At 37.2% G+C, this 26749-nt stretch overlaps 1 protein-coding gene across 3 annotated transcripts in view; it reads right to left on the bottom strand.

The window, feature by feature from the left end:
- Positions 1-24926, bottom strand: part of EDNRA (endothelin receptor type A) — a 34054-nt gene extending 9128 nt beyond the window's left edge. The window contains exons 1-5 of one of the 3 annotated variants that reach the window (XM_068942229.1): positions 24653-24926; positions 24304-24601; positions 21343-21821; positions 9361-9488; positions 1476-1674 (exon numbers count right to left, since the gene is read on the bottom strand). In XM_068942229.1, coding sequence (XP_068798330.1) covers positions 1476-1674; positions 9361-9488; positions 21343-21744 — 729 coding nt within the window. In that variant the 5' untranslated portion in view covers positions 21745-21821; positions 24304-24601; positions 24653-24926. Of the gene's footprint in view, positions 1-1475; positions 1675-9360; positions 9489-21342; positions 21822-24303 lie in introns of all 3 variants that reach the window. The other 2 variants (XM_068942228.1, XM_009689254.2) reach the window with 2 other exon arrangements.
- Positions 24927-26749: the final 1823 nt, after the last annotated feature.

Below are 26749 nucleotides of genomic sequence, written 5' to 3'. Positions count from 1 at the left end.
ATGCCCACAAAAGACTTGAACTGTAATGTTTTTGAGAAGAGTGAAGAGAAAACCATTATTTTTCTTAGGGAGAGAGCAAGTGAAGATTGTCCAGGCACATTTGTGGAAAAAAAGCAGCCATTACAAAAGCAAAAAGCCTAGATTGGCTGCAGTAAACATTTCATAAGTCGCATTCTTGTAACTAAAATATCTGCAGCCATATAATCTATGGACTTTAGAAACAAAGATATTGTAAGTCCTGCGCGACTCTACTCCCTCTTCACCTACATGATTTATTTCCATCAGGGAATGGCTTTTGTTTTCTCTTGTTCTTGTCTCTTGCCATTTCTGCCATCCTTGCAGTCTGTGTAACCATACTGAAGTTGGGGATCTTTCACTGAAAACCATGAATCATACAGCCCTTTTATTTTCTAAATTTCCTAGCTGTGTTTTGTGCCTTCCCCTCCCCAGTTCTAGTCCAAGCAATGTTATGATCCCATAAAAGAAGTGTCAGACATTTGGAAAAAAACAGAGAAACTTGCATTCTATCAATCATGAGAAATTCTAGCTCAGGAAAAAATGTGGCGTTTACCTCAATCTGACAGCCCAGAACAGTAATAATTTTTTATTACTGGGTAGACTGTAGCTGGCCCGTTTCTGGGTCCACAAAGGAAAATATAAGATACCTTTTTCCCATTTTATCAGTGGAGGGACAGGCAGAACCACCATCCTTCTATGCAGTAAAGATATGTTAACTCTGTAGTGACTTCCACCTGACATGCTTTGAACAAGCGAATGTGGGTATTAGCAACTGTTAAGCTGCAGTAGTTTGGTGGATGAGGGCTATGAAACATGCCAAAGAAGCCTGATACATACTCAGGCACTTCTCTTGCTCTGAATTTTGTATTGCTGTGTCTAGGTGACAGCTAGCAGTGCCCAGCCTTCTTAGGTTAAGAGATATGACTCTGTCAAATTTGTAGCCATGAATTCTTATAAATGAAGGGGTTATTCTATTCGACTTTGTAAATGGCATTCAGAAGAGGAAAAGTTATGTTAGAGCATGGCTCCACCCTTTTCTTTTTCTGCCAAAAGAGCTGGCTGCCACATACAAAACAATGACTCATCACAGTAAAACATGTTTTCTGACAGTTACAAGCACCAGGGTGTTATACCTAGAAACACAATACCTGCTAAAGCTCTGGCTACACAGGTACTGTTCTTGACTGTACTTTGATCAGGCCTGTATTGTAAATTACTGGTTTAAGAATCCTCACTAGTGAAGGAATAAAAATGTTGTAAAGTCACATTTGCCATCTCTGGATGAAAGTAGAGACTGACCACTGTAAATGAAGGATCCTCCTTGCACCAGTATGCATTAGAATACATTTTACACTTTAATGGATGTATAAAGCATATTTTAACATTATAATCCAGTATCTTAAGTGTCTAAGTTATGTACTGCTGATCCCGAGAAGAGAAGAAAGGGTGTTACTTACCAACATAAAATTATTTGTAGGATTAAGCATGCAGGTAACATAACCTTCATCCTTATATCTGAAAGGTACCACAGCAAAACCAATTGCTTCTGGAATAGCCAATATAAAGGACAGAAGCCAAATGGAGAAGATTTCAATAGCAGTGATCATAGGGATTCCAATTCCCTGCACACGGCTCCAGGAGGCAACTGCTCTGTACCTGAAAGAGACAGGCATTAGATTCCAATCTATCTCCAATATTCTCCTTAAATCCAAAGATCTTGGTCTAGTTTTAAATATTAAATAAAATCCTAAAGCTGACATCCCAGCTTGTTTTCAACTTGTATTGCTTGTTTTTACATGCACTAATGGTTTCTGATTAAAGTAGGCAAGGTTTGTGAGGCTAGGCAATGTCTTTTACTAGATTAGCTTATATATGAGAAGAAAAAAAGCTTTCAAGCCCAGATGCCATTCTGCAGATCTGAAACAGCTTATCTCCTTCAGCCACATCAGTAGTAACATGTTGCTATCCGAAGTGAAGTTGTCAGCTTGCACACAATGAAATACTGTGAAAATACTCTCCATAATATGAAAATGCACTTGTTTTACTTATTCTCTCTAAATGTTAAAAAATACTGGGTTTATGTGGCATTTTTATACTGACCTTAGACTACAGCTGAGTGCTAGCTAATTAGTACTGTCTGGCTGCCGATTCAAGTCTGAGCCTCTGCCTCACCTTTCCGATAAGAAACTGAAGTGCACAGCCAAGAAAAGTCTGTACATGCCAGAAGCAACACATTGCTTTATGTGTTGCTTCCCATGACTTTAGCCCTTAGATGCCAATTTTCTCTGTGAAAAATGAAATTATTGAAACCTGCTTTCCTATATATATGTATCTCATAGCTGTAATCTCTGGTAAAAGGTGAGAGTTCTTAAAGAAGCTTTACACATGGTCAAGCATTTATAGCATTTCTCACTTTTCCCCTTCTTCCCTTTACCTTCTCCATCCCTTCCATGGGGGATTTTTGTTATCAGGTTGCAGCTTTTCTCCCAGTACAGGAACGTAGAGAGTCTTTCTCCTCTACTTGTGTGCCAGTTTTTAAGGAACTTTTAGGGATTTTTTCATCCTTGAGATCTCAACCTCTCTGCCACGTTTAGTCAAAAGGTTCACAAATTATTGGGAGGAGACTGACAGGCATGCAATACAGAGTACAAACTGGTCCATAAATAAAATTTTCAGTAGCAGACTGTAAACTGTTCTCTGGGAATAACTGCAGTAAATTAGTTACTTAGCATTTGCAACAATTTAGCAAAAACAGTGCTATCTCAAAATTAGGGCAAGAACAAACAGTATTATTATCTTGTAATAATCTGAAGTACATGCTGGACAGATTTCTTTCATCTGTGACATAATGTTTTCTAAACTGCTTATTTTACTTCCTCAAAATAGTTACAGCTTCCTGTCTGGAATTATAGCGCTGCATGGCTTTATCATGGCATTCACTGATGAAACATTCTTCTTTAGCTGAGAGGGAACAAAATTAAGAAAAATTGTTCCCCTACTTTAACTATGTTAGAACAAGGTCATTGAAGCAGATTAAGAATTTATAAGAAGCTATGTCATGTTATTGTGCTGGTTATGGCAAGTACTCTTTTCTTCCTCAGACATGCCCTCATTTTCTGCCTCTCTGTGTCCTGGCAAACAGATTTGGATGTGTGCAGTTGCCACCTCTATTTTTAAAGCTTTTTCAAGGCAGGAGCCAGGGTTACAAAACAAATGAGGTCGTGATTTTAGCTGATGACACTGGCTATTTGGAGTACAACAGGGAATACCAGCAGGGACAAGGAAGGTGAGGAATACCAGCAGGGACAAGGAAGGTGAAGGGTGTAGGAAAAGGAGGTGCCTTCAGCAAATCAGGAGTATATGATTTGCAAATATGTAGGCTCTGAGTTGAGGAGCTGGATGAACTTTGGCATAGACAAGTTGAAACTGGGAGGAACAGGGGAGTTTAGATTGGGAAGCTTTAGGCTGGATGATGTGGGTGTGGAAGGATTAGGGTAGGAGTTAGAAAGGGGAGTGGAAGGACTACAGAGTTCTGACATGCAACAGTTTTGAGGAGGAATTGACCAGGAAAGTACTGTGGGTTTGAGGGCTCCTGCCTAACAAGGGTTTAAGGAAAAGAGCGCTTAAGAGCTCTGAGTTGGGATGCAGTGAGTGTACTGAGAGGGGGTGGAGTTTGGTTTTTTGAGATGGAAGGGGTAAAGAGCTTCTGAGGAAAAGAAAAGTTAGTTAAGGCAAGTAGGACCCCAGGCTACAGAGGTCAGTAAATGTTAGGGTTATTAAAAGGCATCCTCCCCTTACAAACTTCTCTGAAAAAAACAGAGGGAGGAAGGTGCATAATGCAAGATCAGGCCTTCTGTCCCTCAAGAAAAGTACAGAAAGCATTATTACAGAACATCACTGGAAGGTGTCAGAGCCTTGTATAACATCGTTCCTGTAGTAAACAGACTAGAATCTTTTGCTTTGGTAGCAATATCATACACAGCATAGTCACAGGTATACTAGGGACAGGTTCTTAGTACACCATTTTAACAGAAATAAAACTGTATAAACTGAAGATTTTGAACATACTAAAGCAAACTAGCACATTTTAGACCTGCAGATTAAAAAATGAGAACATGTAAAGGCATCCTTTATCTTCAAAGAATGTCTTGAAGGAGGGAGGCAGTGTTTCACTCATGGGGAGGAGGCCTATAAGGTTGGAATTTTGAGAGCATACGAATGAATAAACTATATTGAAGTGATTGAGAAAGTTAGCTTCATCATAATATCTGCCTACACATATTAATTCATATTAGAATATAATTTTGAATCATGTTTGTGATCCTTTCATATTTTGCCTTTTGCCAAATAACAAATTTTGGCTTTAATTACTAGATTAAATATACTTAGGAACATACCCTTTTGCACAAATACTCAAAGATTTGTACCAAGTGAACTTTGACAATTTTACAAACAATTCAAATTTTACTTTCTACTGACTAGCAGTTTTTCAATTAGTCCAATCAGTTGTACAAGCTACATAGTACTATCTCATCATCCGTGACTGAATGATGTTCTTAACAAATAGTGGTTTTAAACTGTGGACTGTAAATATTTTTCAAATAGGGAAAGCAAAGTTTGTATTGTGTTACCCGTGTAAATTTAGTAACAACATATGAGTTGTAAATTGTGAATTTGACTTTCCTTTCTTGCATTTTTTGTACCTGTTCTGTTTGTGTTACATGCACAGCAGTAGGAAATTGGGACCTGTATATGTTTTATTGGTAATTTTTTCAGTTCAAAATTCAAATAACCCATCAGATGAGGAATTAGAATTTCATGAATGATTTCAGCTGAAGTATACAAAGCTCAGTAATTAGACCAGAGTATGTTGAATGCGTATTAACCTGCAATTACTTGGTATCTTATTGCTGTAAGAGTGACGCGAAAAATAGTGATAGTAGGATAATTTTTCAAGTGGGTGTTCTGTGAATTATGTAATATATAGCGTCTTTGTCTAGCCACAGACCTCCTATAATTAGGAGTGGCAAAATACTGCAGGGTTTATTTCCCTCAAATTTAAAGAATATAGGACATCTGCGAGGGAACTGAAAAAAAATGGACACATCATACATTACATTTAATTGCCAAATCTAAAATCTGTGTGTGCGTGTGTTTTATCTTACTTTTCTTTTACTGTTTGTTTCCTTTTTCTCACAAACCTTTTCTAAAACATTCAGTGCTTTTCCAGGTCATTTCCTTTTCTTTATTTACTGCTGTGGCTCCTCTTCCCTCTCCTCCTCTCATTTTCTACTGCTTACCCACGTGCTGTCAACTTTAGTGCCGTCTGCCTTTCAGTTGCTCTCTCCCCCGTTTTCTCTGCTTCCTTTTCTTCACCCATTCTTAGCTATTTATTCCAACTTGCTTTTCATGGACCCTGCAGTCCCTCCTGCACAGAGGTGCACAGCATTTAAGGACATGGGACCATTATATCATGACGTATACCTATATACAATTAAATGTTTTGCACTTCTATTTAGTTACAAATTGCTTAAAGCAGGTCTTTCAGAAGGACATCTTGTCTTGATCTGAGGCTATTAAGAGCAGGACCCCTGCTCCTCTCCCTGGTGGTTTCTTCCCGTAGTTAATTACCTTCATTGTTAAAAATGCATACCTTATTTTCATTTGGAGTTTGTCTAGCTAAAACCTCGATAAATGGGTTATCATCATACCCTTTTTTGCTAGGCTAATGATCCCATGGATACCTGATACATTTTCTTTGCTTCAGTACTTGGCCGCCATAGTAAAGCAGCTTCTTCAGTATCATTTTTGATAAGCTACAAATTGAGATCTGTAAGGGCTTTGAATCATTTTGTGATGCTTTTCTCTACCTTCTCCATGATTTTGTCAGTGTGTGATCAACTGTAACTCTAGAACTCTAATGAGCCTTCCAGTATTGGTCTCATTAATGCTGTATGCTTGTGTTTTTTGCTGTGGCCTTGATTACTTTCTGGAACAATTTAGATGAATTTTATTATAGTGGTATCTAGTCAGAATTAAAAAAGAATACTTAGTATGGGCCATATAAAATGAAATCAAGAAGCATAAGAAAATGAAATGATGGGCCATAACTTGTTGGTGAACTATCAGCCCCTTACTCCTGCTGTCTTAGAGTAGGTGCTTTCCTCTTCCATTCCTTTTGACTAATCTTGTATTTCTAAAGACATAAAAAAGAATTAGAAAATTAGTTGTTCAAATGACCCATTGGTATGAAATATTACTACTCTGCAAATACTATCAGCCCTGCTTATAAAAGGCAAAAGCAATACAGAAAAGGCAAGAGACTTGATCAAGGACATAAGAAGCAGTCACTGTCAAGATTGGAGTTAGAACAGTTCCTAGATGACACTGCTGTTCCTAATGTTGATCTATTCCTGTTCATCATGAGAGATCACAGCAGTTCTTCATTTTAAAGATAGCCAGTAGTGTGTTGACTGGAAAGCTCTTAGTGTAATAAAGCTCTTTTTGCTTTGTGTTATTATATAATCTTGACTATCTAATACACTTATTGGAAGTTGGTCTACCAGATGAAAGCACCTAACTTGAGATTACTGTTCTAAGCAATGCATTATGCAGAAGGGACAATACACTGTATGCATGTGAACTGAGATCCCTTTCTTCACTCTTCATCTTAAAATCCTCTCATTGCCTGAGAGATAAGTAAGAGTAAAAGCTCAGGAGAGAAAATACTCTTCCTCTTAGTCACAGTCAGGCCCTGTTTAGAAAAAGAATCAGATTATAGTCATCATCGTGACCCAGAGTTTAAAAATGCCTGAGAGGCATCTGTAACAACACGAGCTTTCTCTGAAGGGTGAATGGCTGGTTTGGTGTTATGTGTCAGCCTCTGAAAAACCTCTCCAAATGTAAGTAAGTGGGCGTTGTTCCCCTTGGCCATGCACAGTTAAACCTTAATACGCTGTCAGTGCAAGGCACTTTGTGCAAGGGGCACTAGTCATGAGTGGAGTTTCACAATAGAAGGAGGATATAGTCGGCCTAGATACCAATCTTGGTAGAAAAGAACAAGCATTTTGTTCTAAAGCAGGGTCATAGTCTGCAAAAGAGGATCAGAGAGTCAATTACTGAAGCTGTGGAGCTCTGACTTGATTATACCAGTTGACTCCATCTATTTCTACCTTGGAGAATGCAACCCCATGTATAGACACCTAACTAACTGTAAATGAGCTAGCTTTCAGAAGCTTTTTGAAACTAAAAATGAACTAATCTGAAGACTAGGGAACAGTCCAGCTGTGACAGCACAGAGCTCCATGCTGGCTGGTTTTCCTTATTAAAAAACCTACATGAGCTGATGTGGAATTCTGTACTAATGTGACCATGCTAATTCCAGTGCCTAACGCTTACTTGTTGAAAGTACTGTCAGATCCCGATTTCACCATAATTTAACCTGGATACACCTCATGTTAGTTACTGTCAGAATCTGGCCGTATGCATCTGTTTTCTAACACACATTATCTGCAGCTATTTACTAGTAGCACCAGGTGATAAAGAATTTGTCCTTGGCAAAGCATGTAAACTGTGAGAGGAAATTAAGTAAGCTCTGTCTGACCCCATGCAAGGTTTCATACTCAAATGCAAATGGCATATGGTTGTTGTGGGGATTAATTGGTGCTTGTAAATATTTATATATGCGTATCTAAAGAGAGAGCTTCAGTTTAGTTACTTCCAATTTACAAGAACTCATGTAACAGTAGAATTAAGTCTAGTGGAATTGCATTGGTCAGAACTTAGCTAACAAGCTTCACATGTGCTTGATCTAGGAGTTATTCCTTAGAGCAATTCTCAGGATTGTATTTTATGCTAGGCAGATACCATTTGGGAAATATAATTCTTTTTATAGTGCCCAGACTCATAAAGGAGATAGAGCACTACCTGCATTATGGCTTTTTGTTTCTGGGCTCAACTAATGATTTAATACATGGGTTACTAAAACAGTAAGGAACTGTATTTCAGGTATGTATACTACTAAGTCACTGATCCCTTGTAAACCTTACTTATCAGCTCTTTGTGTAAAACCAAGCAAAGCTTATTTTTAAAGTCTTTGCATCACTATATTAATACATGTAATGAAGGATATTTATCAACAAGCTATGTATGAAAATTCCTTATATTTTGTAGTAAAACATGAGAAAGTAAACTCAAGACCAAGAAAAATAGATTTTACAGAAGCAAAGACTTTGTCCGCTCTTGCTTAATATATATGAAGAAAAAAGGCATAAAGGAATAATATTTAAAAGCTTCTTAGCTGTTGTCGTATCATCCTGTTTATACATCTTCCTGAGCACTTTTAGTAGAGGCATTAGTTTTTGAACCATCAAAGGAAGTTTCCAGCAAGGTTTTCAATAAAATTCAATTAGTGATATATGTTATCAAAATAAACACTGTAATTATATTCCATAGGCAGTGCATTGAAAAGGGTCACAATTATTTGTAAGACTTAAAATTATGAGCCTATTCAAACACAAAACAAACATGAGACCAGATGAAAGAAAAAGTCTGAATTCTGAGCCAAATACCAATAAAATTCTGTCTGGAAAGGAAAATTGAGATAATGCTTTAGTAGAGCCTTCTGAAGAACAAGAAGTAATTATATACCTTTTTAAAAATCTATAAAGTTAATTTGTAGATTAGCTTTGTATTATATTTTGAGCTACAAAATTGGTGATAGGTTATAGCCAGGTTTTCAAATAGCAGAATATGGATTACATTTGTATTTCAGTCTGCCTATGAAAATTAAAGCATTTCACATATCTAGTCACATCCAAAATTGTTGAAGGTTAGAAGGCTAGATATAGTCGTCTTACCTTCACAGTGATGTAGTTCATGGCAAATAAACTGAAATATATATGAATACTGTTTTTTCTTGTGTGTATACCTAAAATGAGGTGGGAGTTTTTTTGGTGACGCAGTCTGGATATAGTCTCTGCCTTTAGAAACTGAGGTTTGTAGAATTTTTTATCAAGTGATTTGTCCATGAATATGAAAGAAGTAAGAATTATGCAGGATTAGTATACAGAGATTCTTGGTATTCAGGCATGTGCTTAAAGCTTGTTACCTGCCTTCTGGTATATGAAAAAATTGTCTTTAATAGGTACAGTTTCAAAAATTAGCATGAAATACATCTGAACGGTTACACTGACTTTCATATGCTTTTGAGAGCATGAACAAGAAACAGTGACAAATGTACATGCCCATAACTGCTGAGGAGACCATATTGAGTACTCCTAGTTTTAGAAAAAATTGCAAAGGAAAGAACAAGGTCTGCCAAAAGAGTGCAATATACTGTACCTGTCCACACTAAGGGCACAGAGATTAAGGACTGTGATTCCCACCGATGCCTTCTGTATAAAGGGAAGGAATTTGCAAAGAAACTGTCCAAATTCAGAATCCCCAAAAGGCCACTTCTGAGCAAGGAGCTAAAGAAAAGACACAAAATAATCAGAATATTTAAATAATAACTTAGCAACTATGTATTGATTGTAATTATTTCCTGTTTTAGACATAACCATTTTGTGTTCCACAAACCATGGCATTCTCCATGCCTCAAGCATATCCTTTGCTACTGAGTGAATCTGGATAGTAACTGCTGCTATGGAAGCATGGAGGGTGAAAATATAAGTATTGATCTTCTACTGTTGTAATAGTAATTTGCATTGTTAGAAGATCTTCTCTTAAGGTACTTCAGCCACCAATACTGAATACTGAAAATCTAATTCAGCCCTGTCATAACTGGTTGCAATTACCATGCCTCTTCCCAGAACCAAGCATTGAAAGCATAACTCGCAGTTCATAGTGAAGTATTTCATAGCCAAATTCCCATGTTGCACACAAGTAGATTCTTGTCACTGTAAATATACCACTCTGTAACTCATGGCAGTATTCACTGCCAGATTCTTAAGCATGTGGAGAAAACATTGTACACACATAATTTGTTCCATATTATGCTTTAAAGGACTAGCATCATACATGTGGGCTGTACTACAAGGCAATGGAAAGGCACCCCTTTAGAAGGATATGATTGAGTGGCTGATGTTTAGATTAGTATTTCCTCAGGGGCATTAACAGAACAAATATGAGTACATTCATTCTTGTGAATAATTAGTAAGTAAACACTAATCTTTCTGGCTGTAACTGTTAATGTTTCAAACAAGTAAACGTACAAAATACATGATACAAAATTATTCAGGATAGTCAAATCTACAACTGACTGCAGAGTTACAGATGATCTCGCTCTACTGAGTGGGCAATAAAATGGCAGATTACATTCAATGTCAATAAATGTAGTAAGTGAAAAATTATTAAGGCCATACAGAATATTGAGCTCTAACTTAGCTAATACCACTCAGGAAAGGGATCTTGGAGTCACCATGACCAGTTCTTTAGAAAAAAGAAGTTGTTAAACCTTCTCACCAGAAAAGGATGGATGAGTCTTGCTCTGTGGTTTTCTAATCCTCCTCCCTAAGCTGCTGCTACTGAGTCTTTGTCAGAGGTAGAATACTGAGTAAGAGGTAAACTAAGTTCTTTGTCTGACATAGTACAGCAGTTCTTATGCTCTTATCAACTTCTATTCAAGCGGTTGTATAGTAAAAAGCTTTAGATTTAAAATGAAAATATAAAGCACTTGAGCCAGACATACAACTTCGTCAACATCCTGGAGGATGCTATATCCCCTATCTAAACAGGGGACATATTTTTCAAGGCGATGTTTAGTAATAATCATTATCTCATTGAATGATTAACTTCTTACTACTACTATGTATTCATCTTCTGATTTCTATTAAGCCTTACTGAATAAAGGCTGGAACATATACTATTTTGATGGTACCTTTTAAGAGGTGATTCTAGATGTTTTTATTTGCTTCAGAGAAAGACAGCAAATGATACACTATGGAGTAAAAATCATAAGCCAAACCCAAGCTTATGAAAGCTTCTGAAACCTAATTCTTTCTGCTGAAATTTTGATCTAGACCTGGGACTCAGTTTTATGTAGCTAAAAGAGATTTAAACTTCACAACAGTTATTTGCCAATGTCAGCATGGGATGGAGATAAATTGGTGCCACAGCAAGCATTTCCAGTAAGTACAGTATATATGATGTGCCAGAATCTAGCTGTCCCTGGGCAAGAGCACCAAATGGAAAAGAGAGAACAGGGAACCACCCTCTCACCTGCACAAATGTACAGGGACTGATGCCATTTCTTTCTGCCTACAAAAATTAGTTGTGTTCTTACAATAATAAAAAACAGATCCTCTGAAACATATATATATATATTTTTTTTTTAATTATTACACTTAAAATCTTTGTACCAGAATGGTAGTGAAATCACTAGCATTGGTGATTTAAGTATTGTAAGTAATAATGAATGGAATGAGATTATACCTGCAAGTTCTTCAATATTTCCTCTGATTTTATCTCTATTTATAGACTAACATGGAAAGCGTAAGCTGATTTATATTCTAGGTAGATTGGCAATATTACAACAAATATTTGCAGGGTATATTTTTGCTTGTTGCCATTAACTCTTGCATGAGGCTTTAGTGTATGTCAAGGACTGCTGAACAACTGTTGGAGAGAGAAGGGACAATTTGAAAGGTAATTCTCCAACCAATTGTAGTCACATGGAATTTCAGCTCTGAAATTCAGATCTAGGTTTTAATCCTGGCTCTTGGTAGTCTGTAATCATATGGGGTCTGGGTTTGGGCCAGATCAGAATAGTTTTCAGACACTACTGGTGAAGACTAAATTAGAAGGGGCACTGCCAAGGGAAAGAGGCCCTAGCAGACTTTTATCAATCTCCTGTGCCAACAGAGCCCACAAATTCATTTATCATTAGAGGTCACACTTTAAGAGGCATGAGAAAAGCAGCCATCTTTTCATTTAAGTGCACTGAAAATGGCTGTAGTGTATGTTCAGCAAAAGAGATGAACAAGCACTTTGCAGTGACTGTGAAACTCGTTACTACAAAGCAAATAATAGCTTCAGAAAGAAAAGTGTTATACTTAAAAAGGTTCACTTAGTCTTACTCTTCACAGGGAAGCTTTCTCATGGTTCCTGCATGTACACATCTCCATGCCCCAGGAAGCTCTCCTTTTTTAAGATGAAAAATATTTTATTCCTTTTGTTTCTTACACTTTTCCACTAATTGAAGTAACATCAGTGTCAAATGATTAGACATTCTTTTCAAGTTGATTTTAACCAAAATCACTGGTATCAGGATTAAGTTATTTGATTTTTAAGATTAACTTCGCTATCATTTCTGTGAGTATACCCAATTATCATTCTGCATCAGCTATGCGTTCATTACTTCCCTTTGGATCAGGTGCCATTTTTTTCCTATGTAGATATTTTTAGTCAGCAAATCTGAACCTGTCTGTGGTTATACTAATTTTACAGCAAAACAAGTCCATTGCCCTCTGTTCTACCCTAGCAGGATACAGAGAAATCAGAGGGAATAACACATTTATTTTGTATGAAGAATTGGGCCCAGAAGTTGAATTGAATTAGTTCTGATATACTTAGAAAGAAGATAAGGACTGGGATCACTGGCTCTGCTCTTCCAGTGCTTTTGCATGTTTTAATATCCAAACAAAATGGGTATAAAATTCTAGCAGATTATATTTTCTCTCAAGGCACAAGGACAGGAAACAGCAGGCCAGTTATCCCAACTTGTATCCCAGTTCTCCATGACGTGGTCAAATGGATTCTGCTCCTGCAACGTCACTCAAAATCTCTGAGGTTTCAAAATAAGACATGTGGCAAAGGAAATACACTTTTCCCCATGTGTATTTTGCAACTTAGGGGTATTTCAACTGTGGTGCAATTCCCGAGAGAGAAAAGTGTAGTCAACAGCATATTTTTACACTGAAATCACAAACAGAGATTTCAAGGTTCTACTATCGGTCTTAAAAAAACTCAGAGAAGTGGCCAGCTACAGCTTCCTTGAGCATCTCCCCTTCTCTGCTCCTTTATATGGCCTCTCTGCCCTGACACTGTGGTTTGAAACAAACAAGACAGCAGTGCTGAGAACATTCCTTTGCAGTGATTTTTAAATGTCATTCAGTTGGTTTTATTCTACTGCTGTTGCTATTTTCTAACCCCCATTAGTATGCTAGCTGATGTTCAAAACACAGATAAAGTTCCACTCTGCATCCCAAGCAATTTATAGTCTAAAAGAGAGAATGTTATAATTCAGTGGCATGAGCATTCACCAGTACATGCTCATATGCATCCAGTGTTTATCTAATTCTAAGCTGATATTGTGTATTTACAGGCAGATAATGGCCCTGGAGCTCAGTCTAAAATAGATGGGCTGCGCTGGGTACTGGATATGAACCAGCTCAGGGCTGCTCTATAAAAATTGCTTTGATTCAACTACTACATGGTAGGAGGTCCTCTTTCTCTGCCTCATGGTGTTGAGGATGAAAACAGTTTTCAAAGATTTATACCTGTCCTTTCCCACTCTAATCTTGCCATAGTGCTCTAGAGCCTTTCTCTTCTTCCTACATCCTCTTGGGACTGTTGTTCATGTGCTGTCACAGAAAATATTATTCCCAGAAGGTGATCTGGGTTTCTTACAGACAGTGCTTGCCCTTCATGTATAGCAGCCCTCATGGAGGAGAACAACCTGAGCTTCATGGCCTTTAGGTGTGCAACAATACCAACGGTAAAGATATTGATGGCACAACTCATGTCATGTGTTTCTCAGCAGTCATGGTTTCTGCTCCATTTTCAGCAAGGCAACTAGAAATACCTGCCTAATTCCCTGACTGCTGTTCAGCTTGTACAGGGAGGAAGACAAGGACCAAGGCAGCAGAATTCTGGTTGTAAAGATAACTTCTGGCTGTATAAATAAACAGCGTCTTCTAACTGTGAGGTAGGAGTTACAGTATCAGTGTATTTTTGAGTGATTTCCTTTCCCTGTAACATAATACAGAATGAAAGTCAAGAAAAATTTCTCTGTTTTTCTCACATTAGCAGAGGTCTTTTTAGGGCTAAATTCTTCTAGGAGGCCTTGAGCTGTCTTGGTGCAGCTCTATCTTAAAATTATGAGCTGCAATAATGTATGCTCCTGTAAAGCACATCTGTTAAATTTCAAGGCACAAGCCAAATATGTTACCTAGTGTTTAGTTGGAATTCAGATGAAATCTGATTGAACATTGCAGTGACCAATGCCTTTAGCCCTGCGCTGACTGCATTAAGTGACAAAAGATGATGATTCTGACTAATGCTTTCCTTCTGTCTCTGATCTGTGAGACTGGTTGGTTAGGAAGAAGGGTAGGTTGAGTCTCCTGCTTGTGGTATTTTGATTCCGTGACTCAACCCATCCTTCTGTTGCCAGGAAACTTCACAGCACAATAAATCACAGCATGCGCTCAAGCCTTTCTTTATTTCCTATAACTGCCATATCCAATAGAGGATTGCATTGCAGGACAACCCCCTTCCTCATCCATTTCTGTCTTGGGACCCACAAACTGTTGCTTATCCCACTTATGTGACTCACCTGCGCTGCAGTATTTTGCTGGAAAGAGAGAGAGCTGTTAAGGGTGAGGGAGAGAGAACAGCGTATCTCTGCCTTGCCCTTGCCCTTGCCCTCCCCTGCTGAAGTGAAAAGCCTCAACTTTGGGGATGGCACTGAGTAGGAAGAGTAAAGGAATACACTGAATGAGACCAACCTTTGCATTGCAGGGCACAAGACTAATACTGAGAATATCACGGTAACATGGTAGTTTGGGCTTCTGCCAACTTTAGTTTCTCTTGGTATTTTGCTTATACTTAAAATGATGATACTGCCATGGTACAGAAGGTATCTGCATCTGTATCTGCAAGATACACTGCATCTTTTCAGCTGTTCTTTGCAGGAGGAAATATATTCCTCATTTTGCTACAGCCAAAAGAAGTTTTCTTACCACTTTGTGGGTGGAGAAAAGACTGACTGTGTTTTTTCTGGAGGGAAGAAAGGTTATGTGGGGATGCAGGAGTACTATAAAAGACATTTTTTTCCCTCTGAATTGCCCTACCACAGCTTTTTCTGCCATTTTGCTCACCTTTACCTAGCTGAGCAAAGGTGGGAGGTAGCAGAGGGTCCCATGCCATTTCATGGATCCCTACAGTCTTTTTTCCCCACTTAGGCAGCTATAGAAGGGAATGAAAGGGAATGTATAGTTTGTACACAAGAGAAAGTGGGTTATACTTCAAGGGATCCTGAAAGATCAGAAAACAAATGCCTTATTTTTTGAAGAAGAATATTCTTTCTTAACCACCAGATTAAAAAAAAATGCTAAGTTTTATGTTCTCTTTAATTTTTTCTCTATTTATTACAAAAATCTACTTAGTGGTAAAACATTCCTGGCAATTCTAGACTTCTCCCTTGTAGCATTTTTATAGTTTACACAGTAGGATTAGTTTCTTTTTTACTGCTGTTCTTTCGTGTTGGCTAAGGTCCCATCCTTTTAGGTAGACTCTTTCTCAAGCTGTGCTGCTCCTCTTCAGGGAAATGAGCTGCAAGGTACGCTTATGTGCATGGTGATTTATTGAACAGAATTTTTTTAATCCCTGGGCAAATATACCACTTTTATTATTCTTCTAGCTGTTTTGTGTGTTGCTAAAAGAGAGTGGCAGTATTGCTAAGAAATTACTGCAGAACTGGTAAGCCCTGGATACACACTCTCAGAACAACTTCTGGTTGTCCACAGAGTTCAGCTAATTGAAGAATGAACATAGTGAACGTGCTGAAACATTCTGTTAAACCTAGAGCCTGTAGATACTATGCAGTTTTATAAATCCACATGGCAGCAAAGCAAGCATGAAATGCAAAATTGAAAAGAGAGGAGCTCCCTGTCCATTGAAGGGAAGACATATTCCCCCATAGAGTCTCAGGATTGCTCATTTACTTACAGGATAGCCATTAGCTAAAGGTAGAGCGGATCTTGGACTAAACCCGGGAATATAAAACTTCTTGCTCAACTCCTACCCTGGAATACATGTTATGTACTTTCCGCTAGGGAGCTGTAGTGTACTTACGGGAAGAGCAGATTCCTGGTCTACTTATTCTTGTCCCTTCCCTGTCCCGTTTTCAGTGATTTATGCTATTAAGTACTTTAGGACATAGCAATTCCTTTGCTACCTCTAGATTTCTTTTATGTATGATCACTACATGGAGATATACACCCAAATCATAGGCGATCATATTCTGAGCGAGTTACATCATTCTCTGCATCACGTAAGGCTACCAATGTGCTGTTTCTTGGAATCACTGATAGGAATTCCATGAGAGTTGGAACGCAGTTGTTAAGTTGGTGGCCTCAGAATTTCCTACTGATGTTTGTGCTTAATTAAAAAGAATACACAGCGTATGTGACAAATTTTGCTTTTAAAAAGGGTTTTCTTTTCCAAGTAGATTTAACTTTATGTGCACTGTGGGCTTGGCCTTTGTTATGGCACAAAACTCCGTAACTACTGTGGATGCCACTTGCTTGATTAGTCTACAGGATCAGTCTCAATGTGTTTTACTATCGTCCTTGTTTATGCATAATATTAATTATGACAGTAAAGGCAATCAGTTAGATATGCCAAATAAATTTTGATCAAAAATCTGTGCAGCAGATAAGAAGAGATTGGTCTAACTCCTCACCTCATGCATTTTCTCTGATGTTGAAAACGTTCATGACTAGAAATGCCCCAGGTAAGTCTTTCTTCACTGAAGAGAAAATGGCTGAAGATGTTTGCTTACTGTCAGTTACCTTTTACAGCATTTAGCCTCACAGTGTTTTAGCTGGGCTACTCATATTTAAATGCTGTTCTAATTGATATAAGCATGAATACCAACTTACTAACAGAAAATATAGTCTATAAAAGAAAACACCACCTTGTTAAGCTGCCTGAGCACTGGACGCAAACATTTATTTTCTGCGTTGATGCCTTTGACTTTGTATCAGTAAAATAATTAGGAAAAAGTTTGTAAATCACGTTTAAAGGAAAAGGTTAAAAGTGGCTATTTTGCATCCTCTGCTTTTATGTAATCTAGTGGCATAAAGTCTTGAGACGTAAGGCAATATAACATATATCAATTCTTTGTAGGTCAATTTTCAATAAACTGAACTTATTTAAACATTTTTCTCCTAACCATATAAAAAGAGAGAGCTTTACGTGAGAGACAGCTCAAGACTTCTCAATAATGTAGCTAAAACCGAATTTTGCCATTCCAAAGGTGAGAGCCTGGGTCTAGGGTATTTTAGCTACACAAGACCAAGAAAAAGCTGTGGAGAGGTTTTTTTTTTTTCTGTGAAGAGCAGCTGTTACTCTTACTGTTGCTACTGCTAACCTTTTGCCAGGGATAGCAGCCACTGCCAAAAGGACTTTCAGAACTCTAGCACAGCCAAAGGGATAGTGGTGCTATGGATAGTCTGCTGCTCTTGCCTATGAAAAGCCTGAGAAAACTGGCTAATTTTGTCATGGAAAGCAGTCCTCTGGAGAAGTGTCCTTGCATTAGGTCCAAACTTAAATTGCAACATCTGCATGTGGCAGTGATGTGTAGTGCAGGTGATGCAGCAGCTTTCAGCTAAGTGCTAGGGTACCTGAAACTGGAAGAGGAGATATGAATCTATTCTTCAATAGCTTAACCCTATCTCTACAAAACCGTAAGACATGAACGTTACATTTCCCAGTCTTCTTTTCAATGAAAAGCAATAATTCTCACTGATTTGGAAGCTTCAGGGTGTGACACTGTGGATATCCGAGATGTGTATAGTTTGCGGAAAGAGGAAAATATTTAGGCCCAGGTCCTATGAACATGTGATTGAAAATGGAATTGTCTTAGAACTAGTGTTTCAGTCCATTGAGGCTGGATTTATAATTGGCACCCTTCCTGTAATACTCAATTTGTTATAATTGATTCAATACTAAAAGCAGAAATATTAGATAATTAAGTATAATAGGACTTTAATAGATTTGGAATATCTTCAAAGGAGGCTAGTGAATATTAGTGATTTCAATCCATTTTACAAATTCCTAGGGGGAATCAACTATGTAATTGTAGTAATTGGAGAAGGTAAAGGAGAACTTTGAGTCTGTTGTACAGTGAAAAAGGATAAAAATGTCAAATGCTGTGAGTATGTCTTTAGCTGACATAAAATAGGTAATTTCATTTTTTTTTCCAGCAGCATCACATAACTGTGTAAATGCATAACACAGTGATAGACTCAGAATTCTCCTAGGACTTTATGGTTTCAATTATTATAATCTTATAACTGCTTCTTTTTAAAGATATGTAAAATGGATTTGAATATCAGTAATATTACCTACTGCATCTTGAAAATATTTTCAACATAGGTAAACCTTCCTTATGTTTCAGGAAAATGATTATAGCTGTTTGCAATATCACATTATCATTAAATATTACTATGCACTGTGCGTTGTTTCCTTCATTATACTGTACTATTGTGTATTTTAATATGCAGATAAATGCTTGTTTACTCTGATTTCAGAGCAATTTTGCCCTTCTAAAAAATGAAGGTTGGGCCTATAAGGTATTAAGTGTTTCACACTATCTATTTTTATAGGATACTACTAAGTGTACATAGTTCAACATAAGGCTAACTCTGAAATTAAAAAATGTTTAAAAAAAGTTCAGAACTGAGTGTATAAATAACTTTAAAAACGAAGTTTTAGTGCCATTTTTTAAAAATGTTGCTTACAAAGACTGTCACTTCCACTTTCAAATTCTAATAATATTTTCGGTGACCACCCTTCATAGATTCTAGTCACTTGACAAGGAGAAATAAATGCTGCCACAGATTTTAGGATCCCTAGAGGTTCAAATATGAATGCCATTTAACAAAGTCTAAAATCAGCTCCTAACATAAGTAGAGATATATTTGAATAGTTTATATGAAACATGCTATAAATAATATCAGAATTTCTTAGCGGAAGTAGTAGGGCTTCACTGAAAATGCTACAAATGCTTCTCTGTATCAGAATATATGTAACTAACCTTACACAATGAAGTGGTTGTATATGATACTATAATTTTTAAGTAATTCATTTTGAAAATTCAAGCACTCAAAATTTACTATAAGTTAGAATTAGGCTTGTCAATGTGATTTTAATTCTGCCTTCTTGCATATTGGAGTTGAGATACATTGATGTCAAGGGGCTACAGTTTCATCCATGGCCTTAAAATTATGAAATACTTCTCTGCAGTTCAGAATGATATTTTGATATGGGCGAAGGTCATTTTTATTTATATAAGGATATTCAGGACCACAGTTCAGATCATCATATAAGATACAGAAAGGCCAGCCCTATACAAGGCTTAAAGGAGTGTCAGAAAATTAACGGAAAAAATGTATTGCAAAGTAATAAAGTGAATGTAAAAGATATTTATGTTACTTTTACCTAAACTTAAAAGAATGTTCAGAAGACCACCAAAAGGCAATACTGAAAGGCAAAATTAATTCCAGATTTCCAATTGTGTTTGAATGCAAAGAAGCATCAGAGCTCTTGAAAGGTTAGAAAATATTGTGTAACAAAAATGCTAGTTCTCTCCTGAACTGAGCTCAGAAAAAACACATCCCATTTTTTCTTAAAGTTTGTCAGAAATTCCACCAGAAGTAAAAATTCTATCTCAGGAAAAATAAATAGAGGTATCAGCATAATTACCCAGAGAGGAAACTGTAATGTATCGTGAGAGATGTAGTCCAGCCTATCTCATGTCCCATTAGGCATCACACAGCTATAGAAGACAGTGGTGAATCTCAAATCATGCAGAGGCTGATTGTTTTGAGTCAGTCTGATGCTACAGCATATTTTACTTCTGCTAACATCAAATTGAATATTTAATTTTAATTCTCTGGATGAAAAATTGAAAAATGGAAACCAAAACCATTAAATCACATGCATCTTTCTCCTAGTTTCAAATTCACATTATGTTAAAAACAGATAAACTTAGAAGATTTATCTGTAATTTATACTACTGTAAGATCAAAATCAGGCACCTCATGATACCTCAGTTTATACACCTCTATACAACTGTAATGTATGCACATTACATGTTTGTAAGCTGTTACTGAGTTTAAATTTATTACACTCTTGTCCAATCAATACCTGCATTATAGTGATGTTAATAGTTATTTACATACAAAATACCTTTTTTCTGGTCAATTTACTAGCTTTTTCTTTACTTTTAAAATCCAATTTCAAACCACAGGACGCTATTCATTATCAAGTTATGCATTAAAATGTTCTGTGTAAAATATATACAAATTAAAGTTAAGTCTCAAGAACTGTTAAGGCCAAAATTGTAAGGAATGGGTTTTTTCATCATACTGTGTCTTGTTTTATTTACTAACTTATCTTGTTTTATTTACTAACTTAAATGCCTTAAGTTTTTAGCAAGAAAAGAAAGAAATATTATAATATCCTATCAGCTGACATACTTGATTACAATTTGCAAAATTCTGTCAAGATTCTTCCGAGATAAGAGCTACCGCATGTATTCAAAAAGGGCTCAGTTCCATTCATTTCAAGCCTGTCCAGAAATCATACAAGTTAATCTTATATTTATACCAGTAAACATATAATGCATCAGCAAAAACACTATTTTATGGCTCTGTTTAATTAAAATGCAAAACAAAAAAAAAAAAAAAAGGGATAGGATAACTTTATTCCAGTTAAAAAGAGTTCCTGAGGATGCTTTTTATACTTTGACAAATCCAAATGAATTTTAGTATTTCAAAAATGTTCCACGATAAAGTTGGCCTTACTAAGCTTAGAATGTTTTTGAAAATCTGCTATTAATGAATATTAAATCAACCTTAACACTCAACCAATGTGATGTCTCTCTGCAAAGTCATAACGTGAAGTCTGCAAATCACAGAGAATATTTTCTGTATAAACATAAAGTAAGGATAGGATATTCTAAAAATAGCAAGTGCTCCAATGCTTTTTGTCCATTAATGAGAACAGTTTAAAAAGAAGTCTACTCTCTTAATTTTTTTGCAAGCTATAATAACTATAATAAATGAACAGTTCCTGTGAAATACCCAAGCCTAAGCTTTGGTAAAGTGCTAAGAAAACTTTAGAAGAAGATACACTTTTTCTTTATGGAGGTGAGTCCTGAGAGCAAAGTTTTTGTTGTAGAACAAAAACAAGTTGCATGATTATTCATTAATGAAAAAAAAAAAAATCACTACTTAGACATAGAATTAATCACAACGAACAACAGCAAACTTGTAAGGAAACTGCAATTAAAATGTATTCATTGTTGTGTCCTACCTTGTACACAATGATAGGAATATCAATGACAATATAGATAAGGTCTCCTAGTGCCAGACTGGCTATCAGTGCATTCGGGCCATTCCTCATACACTTGTTCTGGTAAATGATCCTCAGTAGAGTTGCATTCCCAACCATTCCAACGATGAAAATGGCACAAGACACCACTGTGTTAATGTATTTAAAAGTTTCAGCAATTTTAGTCTGCTGGGAGCACTTGACAGTTTGGTTGGACACCAGGGGCTGCCTGGTAGTGAGGAGTACAGCGGATTCTATCCCTGAGAAGGTGGGAAGGTAGTTTCCCAGCTCACTCCTATTGGCGGTGTCTCTGTCAGAGCTGTCACTGAGAGCAAATCCTGGAACCAGCAGCAGCAAGGAAACTCTTAAACACAAGGCTTCCATCTTGAAGTCCCAAATAAGCAAATTCAATGAAACAGGGTTTTCTCAGTGTATCAGTGTGATATTTCTCCCTTCTTCACCTGCACAGAGAAACATTAAACGAAAACAAAAAAGGAGAAGGAATCAGAATCAATGCAACAGGCACAATACATGCTGTTTCTCATTTAGGAAGAAGGGTACTTGAATGTACAGTTTTTACAACAAATATGTACAAACACATATTTGTAATCACTGTGCTATTCTGAAATCTAGATTATCCACATTATTAAATGGCTAGCAAAATTGAAACACAAAAAATCCCTAACAGTAATTGAAGCTTATAGAAATGGGTTCCTGCAGAGTCCTTTTAGTTTGAGGCAGGATTTGTGTATGAAAGGAAAAAATATGGTGGATGAAGTTCTGTTAAAAAATGTAATTTTGCAAGAAAAAGTGTCCTTCAATGGTCCCTCAATAAAAGGAAGCCTTGAGGACTCTAATGAATGATACTTTGGCCCAAATACCAAGTTATTATTTTAGCTTTCTGCTAAAAAATAAGGTAACAACTCTTCATTAACAATTAGAGCTACTAAATTTGTTAATTTTATGACTATTTAAAATAGTTAGTTTAGTATTCTAGCAATATCTCATGACATTTTCAGATGGGAAAGGGAGCATCAGAGCATTCTGTTACAGTAAGTGTGACTGTGTATGCGTGAAGGCCAGAGCCAGCTCCCTGCAGCATGGGGTAGATACCACCTCCAGAGGAACTTCTACAGTATACAAGCCAAGGAGGTCCATTTTCCTTAAGCCTCAGACTGATTCGGGATTCAAATTTTTAACATGACTTGTCTATGCAAGGCAGGGTAAAGTGCTGCATTGTTGCCAAAAGAAGAGTAGGAAGTTGAGTATTTATAACTTTCTGATTTCTAGGGACTCACATGAAGGATTTGGAAGGATACTTTTAAATAAATAAATAATAATTTCTTTCCCTATGGGACTATTAATTCAGGGTTTATAGTGAAAAATTTACAAGAGAAAGAATGTGGGAGACAGTTTACTGATAGGACTTCTGGACACAGCCAGAGTATAAATATTTACTACTACTATTATCCTCTTCTGTTGTATGTGATTTGTAAAAGTGTGTGTGTATCTGTATACAGCGGCATATGCAATGTTAATCTGAATATTCCTCTCTGGTATGTTGAGTGCTGTCCCTCACAGACCAATGATGCAAATTTACAATGTGTCATATTGGTGTATCTGAGATGAGGATTTGACCAACTGTATGCTTGATTTTGAGGTTTGAAGCTAGATAGCTAATCTTTTTAAATGACTGTTATGTTGGTGTCTGAGGGCAGTTAGTAATACTTTGCAGGATGTAAGTGCATTCACTTTAGGATTCTAAATCACGTCAGAAACAACAGGCACGCTTTACTTTAAATCCTTTCAGGCAAGTACTAATACTTCTATTATTGGTTACGACTATAGTTTCCCAATTTACAAATGGGAAAAACTGAATCACTAATGCTTTAAATGACTTTCCCAAGTTCATACTTGCCCAAGTAAATCTGTGGCACAGCTATGAACAGCGACCACAGCCCTATGCTTTAATTGCTATATTCGTCTGCTCCTTATTTAATGACGTTTTCTTCTGCGAATTTAATATGTACAGATCATATAAATATGGTGGCAGCATGGTAATCATGCAGCTAGCGTGCGAAGCTCTGAACAAAATTGCCAATTACCATCTCTTCCCTCTCCCAGAAGAAATTTTCCTTTAAATAACAAAGCTAGTAATTTCTAGGAATGTTTTCCTATGGATTCCTGACAAAACCTTTCATTCCTCTGTGCATTTTTTCAATGTATCTGTATTGTTATAGACTATAATAACAACATGCTAGTATCTATACTAAATTTTCATTACAATGTAATCCGCTATTCTTCTTCACATGTAACCTAAATACCTAGAATACGTGAGGGTGTTGTGTTGTGCAGGCCATGTGCATGTGCAGGCCGTACGCTCGCACAGCACGGCAGGAGCAGAACTCCTAACTTGGGTACATCTCCTGCCTGGGGTATCACGCACGAAAAATTCCCGTGCCGACACTCACAAGAAGAAACAATACTGTTGGAAATGAGATTACTCAAAGTATCAAAGACAAACTAAAAGCATTAACACTGATTAATCTGCCCAAAAGGCAGCTGAAATGTAAACAGAGTCCAACAAACTTCAGGGGGGCAAGAAAGCTCTGAAGCACGGCCGACAAACTGAATTTCTCTTCGTTGTCTCCCACTCTAGCACAGATAGCGTACTCTGCTGTTGGGATAATTGCCTTGTATTTCTTCCTCATTCTCTGCTTGTAACACTAGCAAAAGATCAATTCCAACATGCCCTTGGCAAATCAGTATTATCTCTTCTCCAGCCTATATAGATCATCTGACAAGATCTATATATGTTCAAGTTTATTTAATAGTATCCCGAGCTGCCTTGTGCCTCTCTGTCTCTTGTTGTCTCTCTCCCCCCCCCCCACCCCCCGCCCCTCTCTCACACGCACAGTTGCACCATCATCACCTAATCATTACCGGGAGCGTTATCAAGAAGCGCTGAAAGTGTCCCACGACTCTCGCCCGGACCCTCCCGGGCAACGGGCAGCGGCTCCCGCCCGGCTCCTGCAGCGGGAGACCGCGCACTCACCCCAGGCGTGCGTCTTCCTGCGGGCTCACCCTCATGTTGCTGCTGCGCCTGCTGCTGCTGCTGCTGCTGATAATTTCCTCTGAGTAGCTTTTCCCGGGGTAGTCTTACCAAATCCTCCTGCCTGCGTCTGACTGGGTGGGATTGAAAATCTCCACCTCCGCTAAATCAGGGAAAGAAAGAGACAGACTGAAGGAGAGCGTCCCCTCTTTTCTGCCCCCTCCCCCAATTAAAACAAACCTCCAGCCCAAACTGAGCCCCTGCCAATGTTAAACACAAAGGCTGCCTCCCGGGCACAGGGGATCACTGAGCTCTTTAACTGTTTCCTCCCTGAAATGGAGCTGAAGTACTTCACTGGACTCATTTAAGCAACAGTAGTGGGAATCCACTACTGTAGCTGTCTGCTAAAGTAGCACAGGCATTTCACAGAAACATTGTAAGTATGGTTGCCCCAGACTGTATAAGAACGAAAAGCAGAGCAGGGAGAAAAATCTCGTGATATAGTTTTTGTTTTGTGTTTTCCCCAGGTTTGGGTAGGATTATAGTATTTTCCAAGACAATCAGTAAAACTAGAAGTGTAAGAGTTTCTGGATCTTTCAGGAGTGACTGTTCCTGGATGGAATTTTTTGTGATCCATCCAAGACCACTTTGCTAGTACCTCTTATCTGTTTCCAGACCAAAAAAGCATTTAAAAAGATAATAAAAGCATAGCATATACTAGCATTTCTGTGTTTCCTAATACTGTTCTGTCAAGGTATTCTGTCAAGGATGTGCATTTCGGGTTAAATTTCCATCTGGCTGTACCCCAGAAATAATTTTCTAAACATATATGGGCTTCTTTTGAATATAAAAGGGCAATCTTCCTAAATGGGATGTAAAAATATGTAGTCCTAGAAGAGTAAGAACCAATTGAAAGGAACAAAAGAAAATGTTACGCCTAAAGGTCTGCAGAGTTAAAATATCTGGCACCAAATCATGTGAGAAATTGTTTTGATCTTTATATGAGTATTAGATAATAAAAAGCTTCTATAGATGCTCTCTTAAATCATCTGACAAACCTGGTACAGAAAAAAGCAGCATCTGGATCAACTGGAACAGTAACACTTTATTTCTTCTAGAAAACCATCTCAGTTATATGATGAGTCAGAACATAAGATCTTTGAAGGAACAGAAGTGTTCAGGCTGACAATCTTAAGAAGCCTACTGTTTGCAAATCAGGTAAAAATGTTTAATTCAAAATCTCAAGTTGTCTTGAAATTGAATAAATGTGATAAGCCACTAAATTGGCCATGTGATATTTGTGAAAGTTATTTAAAAATTCCTTACAGTTTTGTCACAGATGCTTAGTATTACTGGTAGGCTTTGTCAAGAATCACCTGTATAATAATTTATTGACAAAACTATTAAAGACCTAGAAAGCATGTACCTATAGATCATGCACACTTTAGGAGTGCTTCATCAAATGCAATTCTTAAATCTCTTATATATTCTCCAAACATTCCTAACACCCTATGCATTTCCTCGGGTCATTTGACCTTTATATCTAAACAACTTGACTTGCCCAGCAAGATTAAGTTTAGATTTCTGATCTCATTCAAACACACATTTTTCCTTCCAGTTCATAATTCTATTAATTTAGAAGGTTCCTATAATCTATTCAGACACTGTCATGCTTAATTATATTTACTATGAAATGGAATAATTGGATTTAGTAATGCTGCTAAAGTCTATTTTAAAATATGAAAAGGGAGAACTATTTATTACCATTGTGAATTCCTCTATTATTACCAACCCACATAAATTGTATTAATTATTAGAAATTACTGTATTGCTCGTAGTGGTTCCATGATCTTTGTTGTTGTTATTGTTCCTTATTTGGTAACTGAACCTTTGTTTTGCCTTTAATCTTGCCAGGTACCTAAAACTGAGCTGAATTCTTATCTGAGACTAAGTTAAATTCAGAAGTTATATTTAATCATTCCTGCTAATTTCTTTGACTGTGTTCAGGAAAGTAACATGGGAAAGGAATTTATCGTATATGAATTCTCTGAAAACTGATATTAAGTAAGTGCAGTTGGCCTCAGCTACTAAGAAAAGTGACCAAATACTGTTCTTTACACCAGGATATTTTTAGGTATTAGAGAAGTTTTCACGGTAATTGTAGGACTGCTGTCCTCTCCGTGCATTCTTTTATTGGAGAGTTACTGGTTGAGGACTCTCAGAATCAGTTTAGTTGAAGTATTTCCTCCAACCTCTTCCATTTTGTCTCTTCAATAAACTACTTCACTTTTGGTTTAAGCTTCAAAGATTCAGAGTAAGGATAACGTGTTACTGGCC

The sequence above is a fragment of the Struthio camelus genome, chromosome 4 (genome assembly GCF_040807025.1).
Source record: "Struthio camelus isolate bStrCam1 chromosome 4, bStrCam1.hap1, whole genome shotgun sequence".
Classification (NCBI taxonomy): domain Eukaryota; kingdom Metazoa; phylum Chordata; class Aves; order Struthioniformes; family Struthionidae; genus Struthio; species Struthio camelus.
This window is presented reverse-complemented; position numbering and strand designations above follow the sequence as displayed.